The sequence below is a fragment of the Zophobas morio genome, unplaced genomic scaffold (assembly GCF_036711695.1).
Source record: "Zophobas morio isolate AGI-343-1 ecotype UQ-CSIRO unplaced genomic scaffold, CSIRO_AGI_Zmor_V1 ptg000029l, whole genome shotgun sequence".
Taxonomy (NCBI): Eukaryota; Metazoa; Arthropoda; class Insecta; order Coleoptera; family Tenebrionidae; genus Zophobas; species Zophobas morio.
The window spans coordinates 2,732,600-2,760,398 of NW_026972134.1; the positions used below are offsets into that span (position 1 = coordinate 2,732,600).

The 27,799-nt window shown below is 35.0% G+C and overlaps 3 protein-coding genes across 3 annotated transcripts; 2 read left to right on the forward strand and 1 right to left on the reverse strand.

The window, feature by feature from the left end:
* Positions 1-8,684: 8,684 nt before the first annotated feature.
* LOC135137290 (uncharacterized) lies at positions 8,685-9,881 on the reverse strand. Its single transcript, XM_064066912.1, has 4 exons — positions 9,864-9,881; positions 9,304-9,666; positions 9,092-9,246; positions 8,685-8,924 (listed from the first exon to the last, which is right to left on the reverse strand). The coding sequence occupies exons 1-4, from the start codon at positions 9,879-9,881 to the stop codon at positions 8,846-8,848; spliced, it is 615 nt and encodes a 204-aa protein (XP_063922982.1). The 3' UTR covers positions 8,685-8,845.
* A 1,161-nt stretch (positions 9,882-11,042) lies between these two features.
* LOC135137224 (myrosinase 1-like) lies at positions 11,043-13,430 on the forward strand. The gene is made up of 7 exons (XM_064066821.1): positions 11,043-11,429; positions 11,482-12,158; positions 12,207-12,301; positions 12,352-12,651; positions 12,821-12,955; positions 13,003-13,109; positions 13,168-13,430. Exons 1-7 carry the CDS (start codon positions 11,380-11,382, stop codon positions 13,289-13,291), a joined length of 1,488 nt encoding a protein of 495 aa, XP_063922891.1. The 5' UTR covers positions 11,043-11,379; the 3' UTR covers positions 13,292-13,430.
* A 10,223-nt stretch (positions 13,431-23,653) lies between these two features.
* LOC135137760 (H/ACA ribonucleoprotein complex subunit 3-like) lies at positions 23,654-27,755 on the forward strand. The gene is made up of 3 exons (XM_064067489.1): positions 23,654-23,844; positions 23,903-23,945; positions 27,577-27,755. Exons 1-3 carry the CDS (start codon positions 23,791-23,793, stop codon positions 27,672-27,674), a joined length of 195 nt encoding a protein of 64 aa, XP_063923559.1. The 5' UTR covers positions 23,654-23,790; the 3' UTR covers positions 27,675-27,755.
* Positions 27,756-27,799: the final 44 nt, after the last annotated feature.

Consider the following 27,799-nt stretch of genomic DNA (forward strand, 5'->3'; position numbering starts at 1 on the left):
ACGTACCATGTCAAACAGTAACTTTAAAACGTCTGCAATAAATCTAAAAATTTAGTTTTGCAATTCTTGATTCAATCAATAAAATAAACTGACTCAGTGATTAATTTTTTTGAAACACCCCCTATAAGCAAAACTAAAAAATATGAATGGAATGATAAATCACAAGTACAGTCTCATCCTATTTTGGACATTTTAGATAGGATTCATTCGGCAAAATTTTGGGCTGACGTCATCAATTTTTTGGAGGGGATAAGTAAATATATTTTAAAATAAAAATTTATTATGCTTATCATATGTTTAAAACATCTGCAAAATTTCAAAGCATTCGATTTTGCAGATTCAAAATTAAATTGTAGGTGAAACGAAGTTCACGGGGTCAGCTAGTTTAAGATAAATAACTTAAAATCTTACCGTTTCTAAAAAAATAAAAACTTATGTAAAAATAGTTGGTAGCGATACACTTCCATTACTTTCTTTACAACTTATTTAACAGATATTAATAGAAAGTTTATAATTTATAAACGAATATTCTCTGGGGTTTACGCCAACTTCTGTAATTGAATAGCTAAACTAGTGGCGCTACCTTTTATACGGTAGCACAACACAATTCACGTAGCAGTCGGATACTACCACTTTCACCAACATGTTTAATCCCAAAGAACTTTTGTTTCTAGATGGAACACAATGGTCATTTGTTTGTATCCTACATTATCGTATCATATTCGCACCATTCGTGAATGCATAGCAGCCATCGATAAGTATTTTGAGTGAATCACTAGCATAACGTATTACCTAATTTAAGATATTAGTGCTGTCATATTTTAAAATAATGCTATTTTATGAAGAAGCAAAAACAAAAAATTTTGTTTAAAGATTAATAATTGTTTTTAATTCAATTCATATTAATGATAATAATCTAACCTTGCTTTGTGTTTTGACAAAGTCACCAACAATGAATAGATCACTTGTATACACTGGAATTCCACACTATTTTGCTTCTCATTATTTTTGTACACATTGCAACATAGTAAATCATCCTGAAGCATGTCCATATTAATTGAACTGCAACTCTTTCGATATTACTTTAAATGTTAAGTATATATAACTCAGGGACAGTAATGTTGCAAGAATGCAAGAACATTATCATACCTAAAATCCTGCGCAAGAATTTGTATTGCTTTTATTAGGTTTTGAGCCAGCTTTTATGTTTTGTGACCCCCTGCTTACATTGTTTAATTTAAATCTTTCAGTCAGTCATTCAGACGAGATGTGGACACAGTATAGATATCATTGATGTCCAATGTTGGGGACAGATACTTTTAAAAGTATCTAGATACAGATATAGATATATGGAAGATAAAAGTATCTAGATACAGATTGTTTTCGATTTATTCGAAATGTATCTAGATACAGATACAAGAAAACAGATACTTTTTGAAGCTTTGGCGAACAAAATAACTGAAAACATGTTTAAGTATTTTTTATGTATTGTTTAATGAATTTTTTAAAATTAACAACATTTCGAACGTATTGTCACTTAAAATATTTCTTTTTTTCTTCTTATTTTCTTTTTTCCTGCAAATAGTTAGGCCATCGGTTCGCTGTTTGATATGTCGCAAATTGTGCATATTTATTACTTACACTTAAAAAGAATATTTTTTTGTTTTTATTCCCATGCCACAGTGTCCAAATTGTGTTTGAGTATACCTAATAATTATCTCCAGCATTAAAATTACTATTTGAAAAGAATACGGGAAATGATTATTCTGTGCTGAAGATCTGTTGTCGGCAACCTGTCATAAATTATTATTCTTCAATATCGGCTTACGATGTTTTGATGACCATGTCCGGTAATCGCCTATCCCGGTGCGGCAAGTATATACATTTTAGGAAGAATTGCTGGTTCCGTTTAAGGCAAAATAAGTACAATTACTTAGAAAGGTATGTAAGATCGGGCATCTTCTACCACACCACGGTGATCAGTAACAGCACTCAGCAAATTTTCGGACAAATTCCATTCGTCTTGTAGCACTTCGAATGAATTTCTACAACACGGTCTTTTCCTTTCACGACTTTTACTATAAAATCTTATTCCTCTAATTTTAATCTAGATTTTGTCAATCGACTGAAAGGATTATTCATACCAAATAAATAAACTGATGGCCGATGATCTGTGAAAATTTGGAAATTTCTACCGAATAAATATGGTCTACAAAGAGTAACAACCCAAACAATAACTAACAATACTTTCTCTATTGTGCAATATCTTTGTTCAGCAGTATTCAACGCTCTGCTAGCAAATGCAACTGACCTATTGTTGTTATTACCCAAAACCGCACCTACCGCAAATTTTAAGGCGTCCGTCAGTTTGAACTTATTACTTTCAGTAAAATCTGGAAAATCTAAAATGGGTCTGTTGGCATTCCTCGGACCATTCAAATTTAAACTCTTTTTTGAATAAATGATTTACTGGCTTCGCGATTTATGCAATTTTTTTCTATAAATTTACAATAATAATTTTTCCAATTTCTACTAATAAAATGCTCATTTTGTATGTTAAATCTCGCTATTAAAACAATAGTTTAATCGAAAGGATGAATAAAATGTTTCTAGCAACACTTTATTCACACTGTCATTGACAACACGAATAAAGTAAAAAAACTAAAAATTCGCACTACCACTGAAATTTTCGTTGCTATGGATGTGTGGATATTCAACTAAAATTTGCAACGCTTGATAGTCCACGTCCTGTAAAACAATCCTAATGAAAGTCCAGGAGCATCGTTTGAATTTGACCGTGACGAAAGTACAGGCAGCTTAGGCAGTTTATCTTCTTCGAATGTTCATCATACTAGTAATAGTACAAATAATATTTATGTATATGGATTACCTAAACAATAAATTTTTTCAAAAATTTTGCGAAATTGGAAGAAATCTTGTATGATACACGTGAATAAACGAATTTTATCCACTCAAAAACATTATCACACTCAGCTTCGCCTCGTGTGCTAAACTGTTTTTTCGTTGGATAAAATTCACTTTTATTCACTTATACTATAAATAGCTATTGCCAACGCGACGAATCGTTTCATTTCACTCGAATCTTTTGGTATGGGATACGCCCGCATAACGCATACCTTCTCAAGATCTGGAGGGACTCCATCAGCCGAAATTAAATGACCCAAATACTAAATTTCCTTTTTCAAGAAGTCGCACTTTTCCGGATTTAATTTTAAATTTACTTTTCTCAAACGCCCTAAAACTTTGACTACATTTTTGTTATGATTGTAAAGGTTATTTCCTAAACCAATAAGATCATCTAGATAAATAAAGCAGTTTTGGTAATTCAATCCTTAGAGCAGTGATTTTCAATCTGTGGGTCGCGATCCCCAGGGGGGTCGCGAAGCCTTACTTGAGGGGTCGCGGACCGAAAGGGAGATAAAGGTACAGAACAACGTTTGTAGGTTTTCCACTCACCACTGCAATAAAATGACAATCAAAATCAGTGAGAAGGCTGTGCCTGTTTATTTTTCAATATTTTTTCAAAACGTGGTTCTATGTATGCAACGCAAACAATCAAATCGTTATCTAATTGGAGTCTATTTCTTTTCTTATGTTTAATTTTTACCATTGTAAAGAATGTTAGCTACGATGTGGCAAATAGTACTAACAATTTCAACGCTTCGTTTTGTAGCTCTGGATATTCCTCTTTCTCTTAATCCAGAACATATTTCTAAATGGAATTCCATTTGCAACATTTCGTTAGCAGCCAGGTGAATAAGATTTGCTTTTATATTTGTTATTAGATCAGCCAATTTCACTAACATATCCAAAAAAGAATTTATTATTAATCTTTGCCCATTCAGAGGCCTCTTCTGGAGAGTAACTTAATAGTTTCTCTTCCAGATTATGCAATAATAATGATAATAAAAGATATGGGGAGGGGGGGCGGTCGCCACAATTGTTTTTAATCGTTAGGGGGTCGCGTGTTCAATAAGTTTGAAAAACACTGCCTTAGAGCAATTCTCATAGCAGGTGAAAAAGAATTTGAAATAATTTTCAATTCCATTGGCAACCTAGTGATTTGATATTGTCCTCGACCTGTTGTAAAAGCAATATACGACCACGAATCTGGATCTAACTCAACTTGATAGTAGGATCCTTGATACAAATCCAGATAAGTGAAAAAAATTGCATCCGACAATTCGTCCAAGTATCTCTTCAACGCATGGTAACGGAAATCTGTCAAATTCGATTCTTTTAAGTTGTCTGTAATCGATAAAAATACGCTTTTATTACCAGAAGAATCGGGTTTTTTCGGTACTATCAGAAATGGGGCTGACCACTCCGAACTAGCTGGCTCAATCAATTGCTGCTTTGACATTTTATCAACTTTGTCTGCACATCCCCGTTTTTTGAGAATGTGGCAATCGATAAGGTTTAATATACGCTGGCGCGATACCGTGTTTAATTTTTATCATTTGTAAACATTTGTGTTAGCGGTGAACCTCATTGCCAACACCAATTCCCCTGCTACGCCACTGTCTTTATTTAACTGAGGTCGCAGAAGGTCAGAAAGGGCTGGTACGACGGGGGCGGTGCGAGAGGGTTGTTAAGTAGCGCTAGCGAAGATATGCTGGATGGCATTGCGTTGTGAACTATCACTAAATAGAGTTGTGTTTTCGTGAAGTCGCTGTTTTTGTTAAAATAAGCCCCCCGAGCTATTATCAGCTATTATCAGAAGTGGGATTCGAATTACCCTCTTTTGTGTTGTTTTGGTTTTTGTTGTCGGTTTCTTTCGTCGAAAACTCAGGTGTTTGTGTTAGTGTTTAGTGACATCAAATCATCAAGAGTAGATCATGGGCAAGCGTAAACATCGTACAAGCCCCAGCTCCGGTGAGAGTTCGAGTTCGAGCTCTACCTCCACCACTAGTAGCGAAGGACGGTACCGTTGGCGCCGCTGGAAAACGTCTACTCGTACAAGACACGGCCCTGACGTGTTGCCTCCACCTGGACGCTCATATACGCCGCCAATGAGGGACGATTTGAGGCAGTTAACGGCTGCAAATTCGGCACAATCCCCGAATTCCTCCCTGGACAGGTTGGCTGATATCACTGATCAGTTGAGGCGTGTAAGCGAACAACGAGGTACTGGGGTATCAGTAAGAGATCGCGATATTCCTAATTTTAATCCAGCTGACGACGACGTCGAGATGTGGCTGTCCAAGCTCGAGGACTACAGGGAATTATATGGTTGCGATGAAAAATATGTTTGTCACATTGCGGTAAATAAATTTAGGGGATCGGCGGAGACGTGGTACCAAACTCTGCACACGGTTCCGAAAACTTGGGGGGAATGGAAAAGTCTTTTAGGAAATACCTTCCCACCGAGTAGGGATTTACACGCATTAATGACTGATATATTGCGCTTTAGACATCGTCCGGGGCAAAATTTATTCGAATATTCGTTTCAAAAATTAGCCAAAATTCGCAAAATGAATTTGAATCTTTCGGGAACGGACGAGGTAAACCTTATTATTGGCGGTTTAGATCACCCGACCTTAAAACTCTCCGTACGGGCAGCTGGCATTAATGATCCGTCCGTATTAGCAGCATATTTGAAAGCATTCGGTGTTGGAAGCGAAAATCTCGCATCAACAAGCTCTTCTCAGCGCCCATATAATCGGTTCCAACGTAAACAAATACGACCCCTCACTCATCGGTTGTCTCGCACCTTATCACCTAGATGCACTTTGCATGATCAACAGGGTGAAACGTTATCGTCCGAAATGCTGTGTTATCAGTGTAATAAGTCGGGACACAAACGATTTAATTGTCCGGAGCAAAAAGGCAACAACCAGCAAGTCAAGTGTAAGTACTGTCATAAAGCGGGCCACACACTTAAAAATTGTTTTAAACGAAAACGACAGAACAATGAGCAATTGCAGCGGGAATCCGACAACAGAAATTCCGCACGGAGTAATGTATTTGTTATTTGTAAGAATACTGGGAAGGGTAAATTTTATAAAGTTGCAACTATCAATGGTAAGGAGCATCCGGCTTTTATAGACTTTGGTAGCGAATATTGTCTAATTTCGCGTAGTGTCGTGGCGACTCGTAAATTTGACGTACTCGAAATCCCTGGCAATATTATTCTAACGGCTTTTGGCGGCAATGAAATTCTTATTTCCCAGAAAGTTCAGTGTTCTGTTCAAATTGATAAAGTCGAACTTGTAGTTGACCTACTTGTGGTAGATTGGAACATACCCAATTCAGAATTAGTCATAGGTCAGAACTTTACGGAGGATTGCCGCATTCGATATAAACGACACAAGTCATCTGCTGGTAAGAAGCCTGGTCAGCTCCATCCCATAGAAAAAGTGCCTCGCCCCTTCCACACAATTCACATCGATCATCTGGGCCCTTTTATAAAAGCCGGCGTGGCAACACGCAAGTTCTCGTATGTGTGGATAGCTTCACAAAATTTTGCTTTGTGGACGCTGTTCGAAGCACCCGTACTAAACATGTACTTAGTAAACTTCTGGCCATTTTTAAGATTTTTGGACCTCCGAAGCGCATCATTTCTGACCGAGGTCGCTCGTTCACCTCCAAGGCGTTCAAACAGTTCTGTGAAGCACACAAAGTCATCCATCACATGAACGCCGTCGGCATGCCACGTGGCAATGGCCAAGTGGAGAGGTACAACCGCACCATTTTAGACTCCTTGGCGACAATGGGTGCTGATACAACTAGTACTGACTGGGATGACAATATCCATAACTTACAACTTGGTCTGAATAACACTTTTAATAAATCTTTAGGTGTCAGTCCTTCGGAAGTAATGTTTGGGTATCGTACTAGTGTAGTTAATTCATCTCCTGACCTGTTTACTGATTGAGTTGATGTTACAGAACTCCGCAAACAGGTAGTCCTTCGGACTCAAGAGGATCAACAAAGGCAAAAACAACGCTTTGATGTCCATCGGAGCAACTCGACAGTTTTTGCCATAGGGGACCTCGTTCTGGTGAAAATTTCGTCTATTGTGGGCAGTGGCAACAGCCGTAAGTTGCTGCCCAAGTGGAAAGGTCCCTTCCAGATCAACAAAGTTTTGGGTGCCGATCGTTATGAGGTGGAAGACATTCTTGGATCTACCCGCTCCCGCATACCGTACAAAGGCACGTATGCAGTCGAACATCTGAAGTCTTGGTTGCTTCTGGAAGAATAATCGACGTCACCGTCTCGAATCTGTGTGTTAGCAAACGATGGGAATGCCGTTTGCGTCTCAGATTGTTTCCAGTGTTAAATCTATGTGTTAGCAAACGAACGGAATAGCGTTTGCGTCTCAGATTCTTTCAGGTGTTAAATCTGTGTGTTAGCAAACGAACGGAATAGCGTTTGCGTCTCAGATTCTTTCAGGTGTTACATCTGTGTGTTAGCAAACGAACGGAATAGCGTTTGCGTCTCAGATTCTTTCAGGTGTTACATCTGTGTGTTAGCAAACGAACGGAATAGCGTTTGCGTCTCAGATTTTTTCCGGTGTTACATCTGTGTGTTAGCAAACGAACGGAATAGCGTTTGCGTCTCAGATTTTTTCCGGTGTTACATCTGTGTGTTAGCAAACGAACGGAATAGCGTTTGCGTCTCAGATTTTTTCCGGTGTTAAGTTTGTGTGTTAACAAATGAACAGAATAGCGTATGTGTCTCAAATTCTTTGTAGTGTTAAGTCTGTGTGTTAGCAAACGATGGGAATGCCGTTTGCGTCTCAGATCCCCTAATATATTGAGTTTGTGCTTGGTAAACGCTGTAAATACCGTTTGCATCTAAGATATTTGTTTTGTTCGTTCTGTATGTTTATTTTTGTTACTTATTGCTATGTACTCATGTACCTTTTACATTTTAGTTTTCATTTTTAATACTGTTTTCCATACCTTCCAGCTTCGCTGAGTCAGGCTGGCCGAGTGTTAGCGGTGAACCTCATTGCCAACACCAATTCCCCTGCTACGCCACTGTCTTTATTTAACTGAGGTCGCAGAAGGTCAGAAAGGGCTGGTACGACGGGGGCGGTGCGAGAGGGTTGTTAAGTGGCGCTAGCGAAGATATGTTGGATGGCATTGCGTTGTGAACTATCACTAAATAGAGTTGTGTTTTCGTGAAGTCGCTGTTTTTGTTAAAATAAGCCCCCCGAGCTATTATCAGTTATTATTTGTAACAGTACACGGATCGTTTTCTAAATAGAACACATCAGCATATTTCGCGCAAATCTTTTCTATTCCTGTTTTCTCTTCCAATATCAACGAGTCACATTTAATTTGATCTAAAACTCTATCTACATGGTTTACAGATAAAAGTACCTACATCTTCGAACGTAACTTTATCTACTTTTGGCTTAAAGTTTCTCAAAACTACCTCGCTTTCGTTCGTATTTAAAATTCTTATAGGTACTTACTTTCTTCGATCTGCCTGTTTTCACAAGAGTACTCCATTGCAAACTTCTTCCGGCAATATCACACGTTGTTCCTAGCACCCAATTTTTAAATATTGTGTATTTTCACGGTGAAGAAAAGTCTTTGGCGCACGCTGAAATTTATTTTGTCAATTTCGCCTAAAAACAACAAAATACAAGAAAGCCTTTAATTAATAAAAAAATCAAACAAAAAATTACATCTGACCGTAAAATTCACAGTTTTCTTATTATTATTTTCTCGAGTATTTTCTACTTCTCCAAGAGTTTTCGAAATTTCGACATCCAATATTTTATCGGATATTTTATTCTTTTGCTGGATTGAATATTCGATGTAGCTCTCGACTACTGTCGTCGACTTCCATCCCCCATGCCGTCTTATTTCTACGATATTGGCACTAGAATCAGCCAGAAGGGTGGCCGAAGTTCTTCGGAAACAATGGCCGGCATACTGGTTAGCATCCTAAAGATTCAGAAATTTTGTCACTATGCTTTGCGTTGCTCCCAATTTGTTGATGTCAACAACTTGATTTGTATATTTTCCTTTGGCGTATTTATAAAAAGAGCAATTGGTGGAAGCATTAACTGGACGGAGAGCAGCATATTTCTTGTATTTTCCTATATACTTACTCCAAATAAGTAATAGTGAATGTTCTTTCTGAATAAGTTTTCGAATCTGGTATTTTCACTACCAAAATTAAACTCCTGTCTTCGAAATTGTCCACAGTTAATTTCGTCAATTCGTCTCGCCTCATTGCTCCCAATATTCCGAATATTAGCGCTACCTAAATAATTACTTACCTGAAGTATTTATGATCATGCAAGCAATAAATTTAAATTACCTTCATCAGCAGATAATTTTCGTCGTCTGCTTCACCCAAAAACCGTTGCACATCATCCCTTGTGAGAACTTTCGACTTTTTTGCTCGATATCCAACCGACTTCTTCTTGAGAAAAGACACTAATTTTGAATACTGCTTAATAAAGATGTTTTCATTAATATTAATTGTGGCCTTTAACTTGACCACAATGTTGAGGATTTTGCGCTTTGGGACCTGTCTTCGAAATACGCTATAAGAACGTTTTCCGACGATTTCTCCACCTTTTTTTAAGGACCATTGTTTAAAGTTTTTATAGGCGATTTCAAACACAAATAACAAATAAATGTACAAAATAAAGTACGATTTCGGTTGCAACACTTTGATCTTGTCATGCAACAAAGTTTATTGTAATATTTTTATCCAAAAAGAACTAAAAAATACATATATATTTTATTAGAAAATGATAAAAATTCAATAATCAAAGAAATCTGAAAAAAAAAATTAAGTTTCCAAAAAGAAAAATCAATGATCATTGACCACACTGTTTAAGGACGTGAATAACCGGTATTTCCCCCACGGACCTGTAAAACTGCTGCCATTTTCCAGGACATCCCATGAAATAAATTGTTTATTTATTCTTGCTGGATATTCTCTCATTCCTTTAAAAGTATATTCTGAAGTTCATCTAAAGTGTGGGGTGCAGAGTCAAGAAATAACATCAAAAATAAGCGTAGTAAAAACGTCGAAGCACTGTACGCCCGTTTTTCATGCCAGTGATTGTATATATATAATATTATTAATATTAATAATATTAATAATAATAGTAATAATAGTTACGCTAGACTTTTGGGGATGGGGTGAGATTAGAAAATAATAGCAGACTAATTTGTATGCTGTAATTCTAGAATCTCGAAAATTGTTTTGTTAATCTAATCAATGCATATCATTTCTTGGTCTTAGTACCCGTAATGATAGAAGTCTTGCCTGAATGCCGGTCATTTCCGGGTCAGTGGTGGGTCTTAACAATAATAACTTTATTGAGTACCATAAATAAAAAAAAATACAAGTAAACAAAAATAAATAAATAATGCATACTCAAAAGGGGGAAAAAACAGATTCAGTATTCAAAATGATATATTGATGCACACGTTTCAGTTATTCGTCTTTGCAGTTCATCCATATCTTCAAAAGAGGTTTGATAAACCCTTTTTTTAATAGTTCCCCACAAAAAATAATTCTGGACTCAAGTCAGGGCTTTTGGCAGGCCAAGGCGAAGATCGGTACCAAGTTGTTCTCTAACAAAGTGGCAAAACTGCAGTCTTCGAGGGTAGGTAATCAACTTCATTTAGCTAGTGAACCATATGCACATCGTAGGGATGGAATTTGTTCTCCTTAAATTAAGACTATCATATCTGTTTTTCCATCATTAGTAAATGAAAATCCCGCCATTTTTAACCTTTCAAAGTAATGAAATTCTAATTGTCAAACACGGACAGCAATTAAACAACGTCAATTTGGATTCATGATGTTTTTGAAAATGAAATATCAATCGAGGAATAAATGAATACTGTATATTAGTCTGCCTATTCACTCATTTCTAATTCGTTATTTAAGCTGAATAGCCTTGAGCGTGTATGTGTGTGTATAAATGAATAAATTAAGCAAGTCTTGCTTTAGAAAAAAAAATCGTTTCACACATCACAACATACTAACAGCTATCATTCACACTTTTTATATAGCCTGGGTAAAAAAAGAAGTCATAATAGCAACAATAATCTAAAGATTACGTATCTGTACTTGGGAAAATTTAGTTCAAAGTCAAAGTGTTTTCATCCACTTACACCTGTCATCTTATAAATAATCAGAAATAATTTAACTCCCACACTGAATCTACAAAACTAGCATGTGTTTGTTCAAATTTACCTACTATTGTATTTACTTTACTTTACTTCTTACCTTACCTTGATCGCATCAAGTTAGTTTTGAAAGTGGATAATAATTCGCGTTATAGAATTCATCTTTAAAGCACACAGAGAATTTTTTCATTGTGTGTACAATAAACTAAGCTTTAAATGGTTATTGTCCATTTAAGTTGACATGTATGCCGATTTATTTCTTACCCTGCTCTTCTCTGTTCTGCTGTGCAAGTAAGTCCTATCTGTTATTATTTCAGCACTACACATTATTATTATCGTTCAGAGAAGCAACCTGCGCTACAAACCAAACTTTTCCCAATTACTTTAAATTTGGGGTAGCAACAGCCTCCTACCAAGTAGAAGGAGCATGGAACGAAGATGGCAAAGGTGAAAACATTTGGGATCACTTGTGTCACACGAATCCCGACTTTGTTGACGACAGGAGCAACGGTGACATTGCGTGTGACTCCTATCACAAATATAAAGATGACGTGGCTATGTTAAAAGACCTCGGCGTAGATTTTTACCGGTTTTCTCTATCGTGGTCTAGACTAATACCATTGGGCTTGGCTGGCAGCCCAGTCAATCAAGCTGGCATTGATTACTACAAAAACTTAATCCAAGAATTAGTTAATAACAACATTGAACCCCTCGTAACAATATTCCACTGGGATCTCCCAGAAACACTACAAGAATACGGGGGTTTCCCAAATCCGGAATCTGAGGAACATTTCGCTTATTACGCCCGAGTTGTTTTTGAAAATTTTGGAGATTCTGTGAAATATTGGCTTACCTTCAACGAGCCATTGCAAACATGTCACGAAGGATATGGTATTGGATTTACGGCACCTGGTTATAAGTCATCGGGTTTAGCTGAGTACAAATGTACCCACACATTAATCAAAGCTCATGCTAGAGCTTATCATGTTTACGATGAAGAATTTAGAACCCAACAACAAGGTACGATGTAAAAGTACTTCATTATTTCAATCTAAATATTTTTTTTAGGATATGTAGGTATTGCTCCTGATACTTACTGGTATGAACCCGCATCGGGTAGTGTTAGTGACCAAGAAGCTGCTGAGAGAGCGCTACAGTTCACTGTAATAAAGATTATTATCTGTATAATAACAATTAATGACCTTAATTTTAGTATGGGTGGTTTGCAAACCCTATTTTTAATGGTAATTATCCTTCGGTAATGATCGAAAGAATTGATGAAAGAAGTAAACTACAAGGTTTTGCGTCATCTAGACTTCCAAAATTCACAGATGAAGAAGTTGAATACATCAAAGGAACACATGATTTTCTTGCAATTAATGCTTACTCTACTTTATATGTCCAAGCCAAGGAAGAAGAAGTTGATACGGCTGTAATCTCTTACGACAGTGACTTAAATGTAGACACATTCTTTGATGACTCGTGGGAAGAAAGTGCATCATCCTGGCTTAGGGTTAGCATAAAATATCTTCTTTTACTTAAGTTACCCACATCAAAAATGTTCAGAACTGAAAAATCGCAAAATATTATTACAAAAACTTTTGCAATTTTATAAATAAAAAAGTTCTTTGAACATATTAAAAATAGCTATAGATCTAATTAAATCATTTACGTCTGTACAGGTGGTCCCATGGGGAATGAGGAAGCTTCTCAACTGGCTTAGCAAAACTTACAATCACCCAGAAATATTCATAACTGAGAATGGAGTTTCGGATACAGGAGGTCTTAATGATGATCGAAGAATAAACTACTATAGAGTAAGCACAGTGTGCGCACATTATATTGAATAACATTTTAACTTCAGGAATATCTTAGTAATGTTCTGGAAGCCATCTTGGACGACGGGGTAAATGTAACGCGGTACACTGCTTGGAGCTTAATGGATAACTTTGAATGGGCACGAGGTTATACGTAAGAATATACAAATTCTTATCTTAGCTGAACAAATGGAAAGCAAAAACATTTCTAGGGAAAAATATGGGTTGTATAGTGTAAATTTTGACGATCCTGACCGACCAAGGACATCTAAAGCCTCCGCTTCTTATTATTCAAGCGTCATTTCTTCAAAATGTTTGGTTGACAACTGCGAATAAAAAGAAAAGCGAAAATTTACTGGTCAAAAGCTACGTAGACAAAACTTGCTTCACCCCTAAATTAAATAGAATCTATAAAATTTAATTTTGCGATTTTTTATGATAACCCTTAGAAGTTAAAATAAAGATATATAACGTGCGTAGTGTTTAAATAATGTTAAAGAAGCGTACTATGCAAATGTTTCAAGTGAGTTTTTCGGTTAAAAATTTTGTAATGACGTCATCAATATTTTAGCAAGGACACATATCAATTTGGATAAATGCAGTGTAATACTAATAGTAAGAATACTGTATTCCCAAATTTTCGGGAATATGGGCTGAGTCATTCTTGATTTGATAAAAAAAATAAATTGCTTGATTCGTTTTCTTTAAGACACCCTGTATAAGTAATTATAAAAATATGAATGCAGTTATAACTACAAGTATAGAATCATAATATTTTTCAGATTTTAGATGACGTCATCCATTTTTTGGGAGGGAATAAACGGTTAAATTTTGATTCTCAGTTTACCATGCTTATGATGAGCTTAAAATGTCTGTAAGATTTCAAAGCATTCCGTTTTACAGTTTCAAAGTTAATTTGTAATTTTTTTTTTACTAAAATCTGGATGTCTAGGGTAAAAACTGAAGAAGGACTCATAAACCACAACTGTAGAAATATGCTATTTTATAAAATGTAAATAACATTTAATAAGCAAATTTTGAGGTGATGTCATTACATTTTTGGTGGAGAAAATTGTAAAAATTTGGGTTTCTCATCTAGACGATATTCCTAAAATGTATATAAAATTTGATAACAATGAGTCCAGCAGTTTCGAATAAAAATCGACACAGACAACAGACAAATAGACAGACGGAAACGGGAACTCGATTGAGCCCAACTGCAATATTTCCTTGCCTTACACTCGGTGAATAAAAAACAAAAAACTGCAGCCAGATACACCTTTACCAACAAAAAAATCTTTAATATTCATCGACTTAAATTCTGAAAGTCGTTTGTTCAAACTCTGTTTTCTCGAACACAACTTTCTCTAATACAAGATGGCTAAACTCAATAATCAACACTACAACTTTCTTTTACTGAAAAACACGGTCATGAATCCCGGTGAAATAAAGATTTGTATTTACCTAGTCTTTAGACCAAGATTTTAATAAATTTCAGCAACTTACATCGTGTTTGTGGAGCTCCTTTTTAGTAAAAATACAAAATTAAGAATTCAAAGACTTCATTTTATTCCCATCTTTGATATTTTCTTCGTCGAACCGAAGTATGTAAAAAGTATAGAAGCCCAAAAGAATACTCGAAACATGTCATAACAACTCGGTTTCCCTCCAGGGAATTCTAGTTTTATGTTCGAACTGCCCTATGAGGTCATATGATGTGTTCCTGCTTTCAAGGTTGTAATTCGAAAGATAATCGTGGATCACAAATTCGCTTGTCTAGATGCTAAGATATACTATATTATGGCACAAGTGGTTGAAATAAAATTTCAACGTTGAAAGTGTTTTTTTTTAACGAGCGAAGCGAGACCACAAAAGTTATATCTTATTGTTAATTTGCGTGTTGTCGCGGCTAGCACAGATATTCCTAATTCAATTTTTAAATCTTCTAAATCGACCAAAGGTAACAAATACACCAACAAATCTTTTATGTATCCCGACAAAAACAAATTTAATGGCGTTAAATCTGGGCTGCGAGCTGGCCATGGAGTGGGGCCTCTATTTCCAATCCAGTTTTCAGCATAGTTCTAGGGACTATAGTCGCATCTATCTTAATCTATGGTGACAATCAGAACGAAAATGACTATCACGTGGGTTGCGCAGTAAAGCAAGTTACGCTAGTCGAGTCTATTCATAGCTCTCAAGGAATGGAAACATAAAACAGTAGCACTAGTGTTGGGCATAATCGACATATTTCACTAATCGAATGAATCGAAATAATCGTTTAAAATAATCGAATAATCACTCGAAAATTCGATTATTGTCCAGTGCGCATGCGTGGCTTGATGGAATCTAAATCGAACATTCAATTACGATTTATTTATTGATTGAAAATAGTTTCATTGTCAGTGGTCCGTATTCTTTTCCCTTAATTAATATTTAGAGACGTTCGTTTTTTTTTCTCTTTGATATATGCTTTTATCGTAATTCTTTTCTCACTCATTGTAATCGAAATTTTAAAAACCGATTGGCTTAACTAAAGGGAAATCATACGGCCCAATATGTTTGCAAATTATTATATGTATTATGTAGTTAGTTATAATCAGTCACACTTGTAACACACTACCACCAACCTAACAAATGAAATTTACTAATGATTTCGATTATTTTCTACGGTTAGTTGCCTGAATCCGAATGAATTATTTCGAAATCTCGAATCGTAATCGGTTCGTGTACTCGTGCGCAATCGAAACGAAAAACGAAACGAATAATCGAATAAACGAATGATTTCTAAACGATAATCGAATGATCGATTATTCGGGTATAATCGAGATATCTCGATTATATCATTCGTAATCGCCCAACACTAAATAACACCGTTAATTTATCTTACTTTTTTGTATTGTCTTTGTGTGTCTGGTGTCTGGTGTCTCTTATTTTTTTTTAAGTTATTATTATTTATTTTGCCACTTTGTATATATTAGTAATAAGATTTTTGTTTAATAAGGTCCTCAAAGCATTTTAATGACCTTTTATGATACGCCACTGGGAAATGGCGTGGTAAGCGATAGGCGCGTAGGGAGGATATTCTATGGATAGGTGCGTATCCAAAGACTTCAAATATATATAGACCGGCGATAGAACGAAAAAGCTGAAGCTAACCGGTCGCCATTTTGGATGTGACCGAAACCGCGGGAAGTTTAAAATCGTATACAATCGACTTCATATGAATAGTGAGTTTGCACACCATACACACACAAACTAATAAACTTCAACGGGCCTGTCTAATTTGCAGACCACAGTTTATCTTGCAGACTGGGGGTTTAAAATGCTGCAATCAAGTCGAAACTCGACATTTGCTTATTTCCCAATACGAAGATTGTTGGTACAAAATTTCAACCCGTTCGGAGAAACCCTTAAAAACCACCCCCAAAACAACCTTGCAGACTGGGGCTTAAAAATACTCCAATCAAGTCAAAATTTGATATTCGCTAGTTTTTCAATACGAGGATTATCGATACAAAATTTCAGCCTATTCGAAAAAACCCTCAAAAATCACCCCCAAAATAACCTTGCAGACTGGGGGTTAAAAATGCTCCAATCAAGTCAAAACTCGACAGTCGCTTATTTCTCAATACAAAGATCGTTGATACAAAATTTCAAGCCGTTCGGAGAAACCCTTAAAAATCACCCCCAAAACAACCTTGCAGACTGGGGATTAAAAATGCTCCAATCAAGTCAAAACTCGATATTTCCTAATTTCTCAATACGAAGATTGTTGATACAAAATTTCAACCCGTTCGGAGAAATCGTTGAAAACTACCCCCAAAACAACCTTGCAGACTGGGGATTAAAAATGCTCCAATCAAGTCAAAACTCGACATGTGCTTATTTTTCAATACGAAGATTGTTGGCACAAAATTTTAAGCCGTTCGGAGAAACCCTTAAAAATCACCCCCAAAACAACCTTGCAGACTGGGTGTTAAAAATGCTCCAATCAAGTCAAAACTCGATATTTCTTAATTTCTCAATACGAAGATTGTTGATACAAAATTGCAACCCGTTCGGAAAAATCGTTAAAAACTACCCCCACAACAAGCTTGCAGACTGGGGCTTAAAAATACTCTAATCAAGTCAAAATTTAACAATCGCTAGTTTTTCAATACGAGGATTATCGGTACAAAAATTTCAGCCTATTCGAAGAAACCCTTAAAAATCACCCCCAAAACAACCTTGCAGACTGGGGATTAAAAATGCTTCAATCAAAGCAAAACTCGACAGTCGCTTATTTGTCAATACAAAGATTGTTGATACAAAATTTCAAGCCGTTCGGGGAAACCCTTAAAAATCACCCCCAAAACAACCTTGCAGACCAGGGGTTAAAAATGCTCCAATCAAGTCGGAACTCGATATTTCTTAATTTCTCAATACGAAGATTGTTGATACAAAATTTCAGCCTATTCGAATAAACGCTCAAAAATCACCCCCAAAACAACCTTGCAGACTGGGGATTAAAAATGCTCCAATCAAGTCAAAACTTTATATTCGCCAGTTTATCAATATGGGGATTATCGATACGAAATCTCAGCCTATTTGAAGAAACCCTCAAAAATCACCCCCAAAACAACCTTGCAGGCTGGGGATTAAAAATGCTCCAATCAAGTCAAAATTTGATATTCGCTAGTTTCTCAATATGAGGATTATCGATACAAAATTTCAGCCTATTCGAAAAAACCCTCAAAAATCACCCCTAAAACAACCTTGCAGACTGGGGATTAAAAATGCTTCAATCAAAGCAAAACTTGACAGTCGCTTATTTCTCAATAGAAAGATTGTTGATACAAAATTTCAAGCCGTTCGGGGAAACCGTTAAAAATCACCCCCAAAACAACCTTACAGACTGGGGGTTAAAAATGCTCCAATCAAGTCGGAACTCGATATTTCTTAATTTCTCAATACGAAGATTGTTGATACAAAATCTCAGCCTATTTGAAGAAGCCCTCAAGAATCACCCCCAAAACAACCTTGCAGGCTGGAGATTAAAAATACTCCAATCAAGTCAAAACTCGACATTTGCTTATTTCTCAATACGAAGATTGTTGATGCAAATTTTCAACCCGTTTGGAGAAACCGTTAAAAGCTACCCCCAAAACAACCTTGAAGACTGGGCCTTAAAAATATTATTACCAAATCGAAACTTGGTGTTTAGTTTTTATCTATACGAGAAGTGATAATGCAAAAAAACCAGTCTTTTTTAAGCTGCTCTTAACAAGTACCCCAAAGCAATCTTTCATACGGAAGCTTAAAAATACTCCAATTGAGTCGAAAGTTACCACTTGCTGAGTTCTTTACACAAAAAAATTATCATGTCAAATTTTAGTCACCTTGAAGCAACTTATAAAAATGATTGATAGTTGACATTCATTTAAAGTACAAGTAGCAGAAAAATTTCAGACACACATAAAGAGACAGTACATTATGTCTAAAGTAGGTGCGCACCATAGAGGTAGAATGAGAGGAGGGAAGATTGATTGAAAAAATGCCTGGTACCGCGCTTTCTACTAGGGTCATAAATGGTTCTTCCAGGTCCTCCGAGAAACTGGTTGTTCCAGTGGCGTGCTCGAAAGCGTTTGCGGGATACTAGGCATAAAACAAAAATAATTTCATAAGAAAACATATAAAAGCAGCAGCAGCAAATTTACTTGAGTTTTTAATTGGTTAAGATTCGTTGCTACGGTCGTTGTGTTATCTCCACCTTTGCGCAAACCGAGCTAATTCCTACAATAATTAATCACCTAATGATCTTAATATGCATTGTTAATTATGAAAAATATTGTTTTGTTACCTTTTATAACTGTATTTTAATGTACATACACTGACCGGCAAAAAACCTGCCACACTGTAAAATTTCGCGAAACCAAACTTTAGAAATTGTTAATTTAACTAGTGATCGTTGTTTTATTAAAGAACCATTCACTGTTGACACATGGTGTATAAATTAGCAACAAAAAAGAAGACAAATAAACGCAGAATTAAATTTAATTTAACAAAATAACAGAAACAGAGCGACAATTTGGGAGACGTCTGTAAGAGTTAACGGCATTATTTTCGCGTGAAAACGTTTATTAACTGCCAAACTTATAATCAAATGATGAAAAACACTGTTGACAACAACAGCCTCCTTTATTATTTTAATTTTGAAAATATCCTAGTTGGTCTGTTTCTGTTATTTTGTTAAATTAAATTAAATTTTGGGTTTATTTGTCTTCTTTTTTTTTGTTAATTTGTACATCATGTGTCAACAGTTTATAAATAAGGTATGTAGTGCCATTAAAATCATGTATATTTTCAAATTCTATATTTTTTTTCTCGAATTTTCATATCTATATCGTTATTTCCATCTAAGAATTTAATTTATCAATACAACTAAAATTTCCCTAAATACATGCACTCAACTAGATTAGTCTTAACTGTCGTCGTCTTTACTTTTACTAAGATTTTCCAATTCTATGTCACTTTTACCGCTAGTACGTAAAAGAGTTTTGAGAAAAATTTACATATACTCCTATCTTTTTTTGAACTTAAAATGCAATCGAATCAAGTTACATTTGCAACAGCGTAACCAAACAAACTTTCTTATTTCCCATGTTATACAATTTATGTCATAGATTTATGTCAATTAACGCTTAAACAATGTCATACAAAATAGAGTTGCAAAGAGCCATATACCAGTTAGTTACCCAAGCATCTAAAAGTGAAATTGTGAATATATTTTGGACCAAATATATTACACGCGCAACTATATACAGAACAATTAAAGACTGCGAGGTAGCAATACCACAATAAGTTTAGAAAGATTAAGAAGAAAGACAAGAGCCTGGAACATCAACAAGAAGATTGGCTCGATTGTTTAGAGTTCCTATATAATAGTTTCTAGAGAAATAGGCAAAAACAACTTAAAATACAGCAAAAGAGCTATATGTTCAAAACATACAGCATCGCAGTTAGAGAGAATTCTTAGATGTTGCCGGCTATTGAGAATTCATCATTTTCTGGACAATCGTGTGGTTGTGCTAGGCGATGAAAAATATTTTACATTTGCCCATTCAGAGATGGAAGGTAACGATGGATTTTATACAAACAATATAGAAGAAATTAAAAGTAAAATTTAAGTCGAAGGCAAAATTTGAAGATAAAATTTTGGTTTCATGGGCTATATCTCCGGCCGGCGTTTCAGCACAATTCATTGGCCGTACTAAAGGTGACGCGGTCAATACATAACAATATATGGACAGTGCCGAAACGAAAGAATATTTAGGTATAGGCGAACCTTGCGTTCGGCGCCCCTCCTCTACGCATAAAAGTGCAATTTTACAGAACAGTTTTATTTATACTTTTTAATAAGTACGCAAAGCAGATACTATGATCAAATATAAAAAAGAAAAAAAATCGAGTTTATACATATAGGTATATAATATGTATAAATATTATATAAGTTCAAAATAAAATCAACATTAAAAAACCTGTCGCACCGGCTACATGTTTCTGAGTTCCCGTCAAAATAAAAAAGATTAATATGACATAATTCTTGGTATAGTTTTGGAAATTTCATTCTACCCTATAAAATTTTATTGACGATAACGAGGCGGACAGTAGTACAATAGTAAGAAATATTTATGGCTCACACCAGTTCACTCGAATTTGTTTAGAGCATTTGCCAGGTAGTTGTACTCATAAAATAATGGTCATTTCTGTTCATAAGTAAAGATGGTCCCTGCCCGGACCTGGATTATTCTCGTTTTTCTAACATCTGGGAATTATCGGCACGCGACAACTTAAGTTGTAAATATCTCTTGCTATTGTACTACTGTCCATCTCGTTATTGCCAATAAAATTTTATAAGGTACAATGAAATTTCCAAAACTATAGAACATAATTTTTGGACGAATTTGGCGCCCCTTGTCGTTGGCGCCCCTAGGCAAGGGCCTACTCAGCCTATAGCTGGTTTCGGCACTGTATATGGGAACACCATAATAACGACGATGTAATATTTTGGCTAAATTTAGCAAGTTGCCATTATACTAGAACGTCCAGGGATTGGTTAGAAAGCAATAATATAAGTTTTGTACCTAAGAAAAGGTAATCCCCCCATAGTGCCCCCAGTGCGAACAATCGAAAACAAAATTTGGGGAATACTAAGTAGAAAGGTTTACAACAACGGCTGGGAAGCCAATTTAGAAGAACAATTAAAAAGAACAATTTACCAGACAGTTAGAGAAATGGACGTGGACACCATCCAAAGGCTGTAAGACCTACATATGATGACAATTTTGCGTCGTATTGAATATAACGAATCTTTATTTGTTTTCCCATTAATAATAATTAATTAAGAAATTAAGCATATTTCTGGGTTCGTTTTGAAATTCAAATAAAATTAAGTTTGAGCTTCCTATTATTAATTTAAATTTTTTCTCAAAACGTTTTTTTTTATGTTAGTTTTCTCGGAAATTAAAAATGTCTCTAATTTTCTTTAAAATATCTTTAAGATTTTGTTTCCTCTGAATTTTAAATTTTCTCTTTTGGACACCACTAACTTTGTATTTTTTGACTGATAATGAAAGTTTAATTATATCTCAAAGAACTCAAAACCAGCATATAGTATGTACTGAATGAACCAAGTTAACAGCAAAAATGACGTGTAAAAACGCACAAAAAATGAGAGATTGGACGAAAAAATGCGCAACTTATGCATTCTTACATAGTAGCAACAATTATCTAACAGCGATAAACATGAACTCAAATTATCACAATTCACGTATCTGTAACAAATACTCCTATATGTATTCGTAATTTATATATTTTTTAAATTTAAATATGAATTAATTAATAATTAACAATAAAATAATAAAAAAATAAATTAATGTCAAATTTTGACTTGAGTAGAGTATTTTTAAGCCCTAGTCTGCAAGGTTGTTTTAGGGGTAGTTTTTAACGGTTTCTCCGAACAGGTTGAAATTTTGTATTAACAATCTTCGTATTGAGAAATAAGCAAATATCGAGTTTTAACTAGATTGGAGCATTTTTAACCCCCAGTCTGCAAGGTTGTTTTAGGGGTGATTTTTGAGGGTTTCTCCGAATGGGCTGAAATTTTGCATCAATAATCCTCGTATTGAAAAACTAGGGATTGTCAAAGTTTAACTTGATCAGAGTATTTTTAAGCCCCAGTCTGCAAGATTGTTTTGGGGGTAGTTTTTAACGGTTTCTCCGAACGGGTTGAAATTTTGTGTCAATAATCTTCGTATTGAGAAATAAGCAAATATCGAGTTTTGATTTGATTGAAGCATTTTTTACCCCTAGTCTGCAAGGTTGTTTTAGGGGTAGTTTGTAACGGTTTCTCCGAACGGGTTGAAATTTTGTATTAACAATCTTCGTATTGAGAAATAAGCAAATATCGAGTTTTAACTAGATTGGAGCATTTTTAACCCCCAGTCTGCAAGGTTGTTTTAGGGGTGATTTTTGAGGGTTTCTCCGAATGGGCTGAAATTTTGCATCAATAATCCTCGTATTGAAAAACTAGGGATTGTCAAAGTTTAACTTGATCAGAGTATTTTTAAGCCCCAGTCTGCAAGGTTGTTTTGGGGGTAGTTTTTAACGGTTTCTCCGAACGGGTTGAAATTTTGTGTCAATAATCTTCGTATTGAGAGATAAGCAAATATCGATTGAAGCATTTTTTACCCCCAATCTGCAAGGTTGTTTTGGGGATGATTTTTGAGGGTTTCTCCGAATGGGGTGAAATTTTGCATCAATAATCCTAGTATTGAAAAACTAGCGAATGTCAAATTTTGAATTGATTGGAGTATTTTTAAGCCCTAGTCTGCAAGGTTGTTTTAGGGTAGTTTGTAACGGTTTCTCCGAACGGGTTGAAATTTTATATTAACAATCTTCGTATTGAGAAATAAGCAAATATCGAGTTTTAACTTGATTGGAGCATTTTTAACCCCCAGTCTGCAAGGTTGTTTTGGGGGTGATTTTTGAGGGTTTCTCGGAATGGGCTGAAATTTTGCATCAATAATCCTCGTATTGAAAAACTAGCGAATGTCAAAATTTAACCTGATTAGAGTATTTTTAAGTGCCAGTCTGCAAGGTTGTTTTGGGGGTAGTTTTTAACGGTTTCTCCGATCGGGTTGAAATTTTGTGTTAATAATCTTCGTATTGAGAAATAAGCAACTGTTGAGTTTCAACTTGATTGGAGCATTTTTAACCCCCAGTCTGCAAGATAAACTGTGGTCTGCAAATTAGAAACGCCTAACTTCAACAATACTATAATTGCTGAATCTTAAATGCACGGAAACACGATCAAAAGAACCAAAGAAACTGTGATCACATCCACGTCACAACTGAAAGTGATACATAAGAAAGAAATAGGTTATGGGTATGGGTTGTTGCGGTGTTATTAGTGACAGAAAAGTAACAGCAATGGCGGCGATTTCTGTTGACAGAACTGCTTCACGAAATACAATAGAATTTAGGGTGACAGCCAGTCTATATATATTTGAAGTCTTTGTGCGTATCTGAATTGATCTGAAGCTCCACCCATGATACTTTTCGTTCTGCTTGCCAGTTGATTGTTCTGTGGTTGCCACACTCAAGACAAAGTTGGTAAAATTTTTGAGTTAAAGTTGGCATTATTTGACATTTTAGGCACGTGTTGGTGTTGTTTTCATTCTGTCGTCTTTTTTCGTTTTTCCGTTGCTGCTCGAAAACTAGATTTGGAAACGGTGGAAAAGTACTGTTTCTCAAAAATACAACTATTACAACTCCTGTGAAAATTGTATAAGATGTATTTAATGTATTACTTGGATCAGGATGGTAACAGAGTCTACACCTTAAATGTATGTCGTACTGCCTTACTTGAATTCATTAATCCCTTCACATAAACTTTATTTGCAGAAAAATGACCCCTCGGGAAAACCAACTGTTTCGGCGCATCCTGGTAACCTAATTTTTATATTTTTTCAATTAGTACAGTAGTACAGTATTCACGTTAAGGGGGAGCTGAAGTAAAATATTTTGTCGGTGTGGATTACTAGCACCGAAAATCTCTACTTGGATGGGCGATATACTAATTCCTTATCTGAATAAATTACCTGAGGACGGTCGTCCGTCCTCTGATTGTTGCAGGTCGAATATGTTTATTTTCTATTTTGCAGGTAAATTTTACAATTATCTAAATAATCTTCACGTTTTTTTTTTTGTATTAAGAAAGGCATCATGTTGATCAATATAAACCAGAAGAATAACAGACAATGAAACTACCATTTTAGAGGTGTCAGATTTAGTAAGTGTATTAAATATTTTCAAAACGAGCAAATAATCTATACATAAATAGTATGCAATAGGAGTATAATTTATAGTAATAAATACATAAAAAAGTATGTAAGAATGAAGGGGAGGCATACGCTCAAAATTGGACAGACAGGCTTATAGATAGACAGATACATAGATTATAAAAAATTTGCTCGAAGCTGATTTTCGAAAAACAGAGAATGATAATTTAAAAAGATGTCAAATTTATAAAATTAATAATAACGAATTAATACAACAAAAAAATAACCATCGGTTTTATTAAACTTAAAATTAAAGTTGTTTTTTAACTTTTAGTGATTTTTTTTCTCTGTGTGCTTTTAAAATATAATCAGGATATCGAATAGATAATCCTCTACGTCTCCTAGGATCAACAAGTTCCGGAAGAACGCATCCATAATAACATTTTTGGAGTTTTAGAACCATTTTTTTACAAAATTCCTGGTTATATGGAACGTATGTAATTTTAACCCCTTCCAAATGGCAAAAATACAAGATTTCCTTTCGTTATGTGCAAATGGCCTTGCATTTGGTAATAATATACATGTTCCTTATTTACTCTTTTTGTCCATTTTATGGTAAAACGAGGCATTCGCTTGAAAAAATAACATTAAAGTAAAATTGTTTGCATTTAATTTTGATAGGTATGTATATTTAAATTTTTAAGTTCGATTTTCTAAATATTTTCAACATGTACAGTTGCGGCCTTCCAAAAGTACACGACAATTTTCTCTTTTGTAAATATATACAGGTGTCTCAGAAATGAGTACATTAATTTTAATCAGTTATAGAGCTCATTGAACTCACCAACTTTTTTTAGTAGAGTTTTGTCAAGAACTTTTTAATTATCAAGTTAAAAATTGTTAAAGTTATACCCCAATTAAGGTTACCCGCCCATGGATCCTCAGTCACCCATGGACACTAATAATTATTAGAATTAATAATTTATGGTCAAAAACAGTTACTAGGATACGTATTTTCCTAATCTTGTCAATGTGACAAACATTTAGAGAGAAATTGAAAATCCTGCTCCCTAATGGCGTACGGAATTTCATCGGCCCAAATGTGGGTATTGAACACATTCCCTCGTGTAACCGACCTCATCAGTTGATGGTATAAGAGATACAAAATTTGCTTGTTCGTTTATTTTTCTATTAACCCACTCACAAAAGTTTTGCCTACGTGGTAAGTCTGTTAATTTCAATAACTGAACTTTCTGGTCCTGAAAGGGGTACATTTGTTGTCTGAGTATCCTCCAAATACTACTCTCCGATACATCACACTAGACAGTGATACGTGCTAGTGCCCGGTCGAGCTTCGACACTCTTCAAAACAGCCTCTTCAATATTAGCAATTCTATTACTACGTAACTTACCCCGATCCTGAGGTGCAGGTTTACAAGATCCGTACTCTCGAAAATGCTGCAACGTTCTTAAAACTGCGCACATTTGGCAGACGATTTGGGAGGTTTTGTGAAAAAATTCGTTGGGCGCGAGTGCCGTTTCCCCGAGCTTCACCGTACGTTAAAACGATATCGGTGCACTCCAGATTTGAAAACAAAGCCATTTCAACACATTTCGTCTATAAATTAGAAATCTGTGCCAAACAAACTTTAAAGAGACAACGTTTAATAAAAACATTGACATAAAAATGATTGTCAGTGTCAAAACGGTTGCTACGGTACCTTCTTCATTGTTGTAGTGTTGCTATTATTTAAGTTATTATTTAAGGTGAACATAGACGGCTCGTGAATATATGGGTGGGAAAATTCGAAATTCGACTTGAGTTTTCGAAAAAATGCGAGATAAAAAAGTTGTTCCGTTTCACGAGTTCTGTTACTGGTTAAAATTAATGTACTTATTTCTGAGACACCCTGTATATATGTTCAAATCATGGGCGTTCGAATAACAAAGTTTGTCAAATTTGACATTTTGTTTATTCAAATGTGCTACGTCACTGGTAATAGCCAGACTTACATTAATTTAAAAATTCAAAAAATCCCATGACAACGAAAAATCGTGCACTTTTGGGGGGCTGCAACTGTACACCGCTACATAAAAATTGTATGTTGATTGTCTTTTGTTTTAAATTATATTGTCATTGACATGTTTTTAAATGGCAACTTTTTTTTTTTTTGAAGAGTGAAAATTTTTGAAAGTTTCTACAGCTATAGGTATATGAACATAAACCTTTGATTATGCTAGATTTTTTACCAAATAATGTATTTTAAAATATAATACGAGTGTGGCGATTAAAATTTAAAAAGTGTTTTCCACCAACTATGGAGTTCCTGTTGAAGAAAATAACAATGACGACTCTCAAACAAGAAATCATTTTAAATTTTTTTTTGTAAAAATGTATATTTCCAAAATACAAAATCTGTTTCTATTTTACTCGAAAGATGTAACGTGTGAGTCATAAAATCTTTCCCCTGAGTTAGAAATAAACATAAAAGATATAATCAATCTATACTATTAAAAGAAACAAATCTTGTTAGAACTTTTTATGATTTTTAAGTTTCTACTGTATGGGTATTTAACTTGTGAAATACGTACTAACGTACATACCTGTTTATGTAAATGCAGTATTCTAATGAACAGATACATTTTCAGATTGATAAAATTACCACAAACTGTAACCACTTGTATATTGCTACAAATACAGCAACTAAACTAAATGTAAAATTTTCAGTTGCCGATTAATATCTCCTGAATCATAACACAATTGGCCTCTTCACTTTAATCCCTTTGTCTATGAGTGATGGCGTTAAGCTCTCTAGGCGTATACCTGCTCTCATCCCCAGTAAACCAGAAAATTACTCAGCTTGAAAAACATTTCCGAATCTGTTTTTTCGGCATGTGTTTTAGAGTTTATTTATTATCCGATTTTCATTTTTCAAAAACATGTCTACTCCAGAGTAAATTAAAAAATAGACGTGTGTAAGTAAAATTTGGAAATTTTCCTTACAAGCCATAAATAATAAAAACACTCAAAAGTTCAGGAATTGTAAAACTTAAAAAGTATGTTCAAATACAATTTTTTCAAAGAACTAAAAAGCAGACCTATAAAGTTTTTTCCGTAGATTATATATACGAAAAATTGTTATGATCGGACCAAGGGTTTTCCGTAAAACACGTGCCCCGTTTTACATTATTTCCCATATGCCGAAATCTACTTCAGCTCCCCCATAACTCATTATTTGTGAGACATAAATAATATGACTCTCTTTGAAATACTAAAATACTGTCATTTTGTTGCAGCCCGTTTTTCACCCGAGGATAAATATTCGAGACAACGAATTACGATCAAGAAACGGTTTGGGCTGTTATTAACGCAACAACCAGAGCCAGTTTATTAAATAAACATGATATTATATATTTTAAATTAATTAATGATTTAATTGTAAATGTAGTGCATTAAAATACAATTGTTTGGTGTATTTTGTAGTTGTGTTTTTCACATTTGCCCTTTACAAGTCTAGTA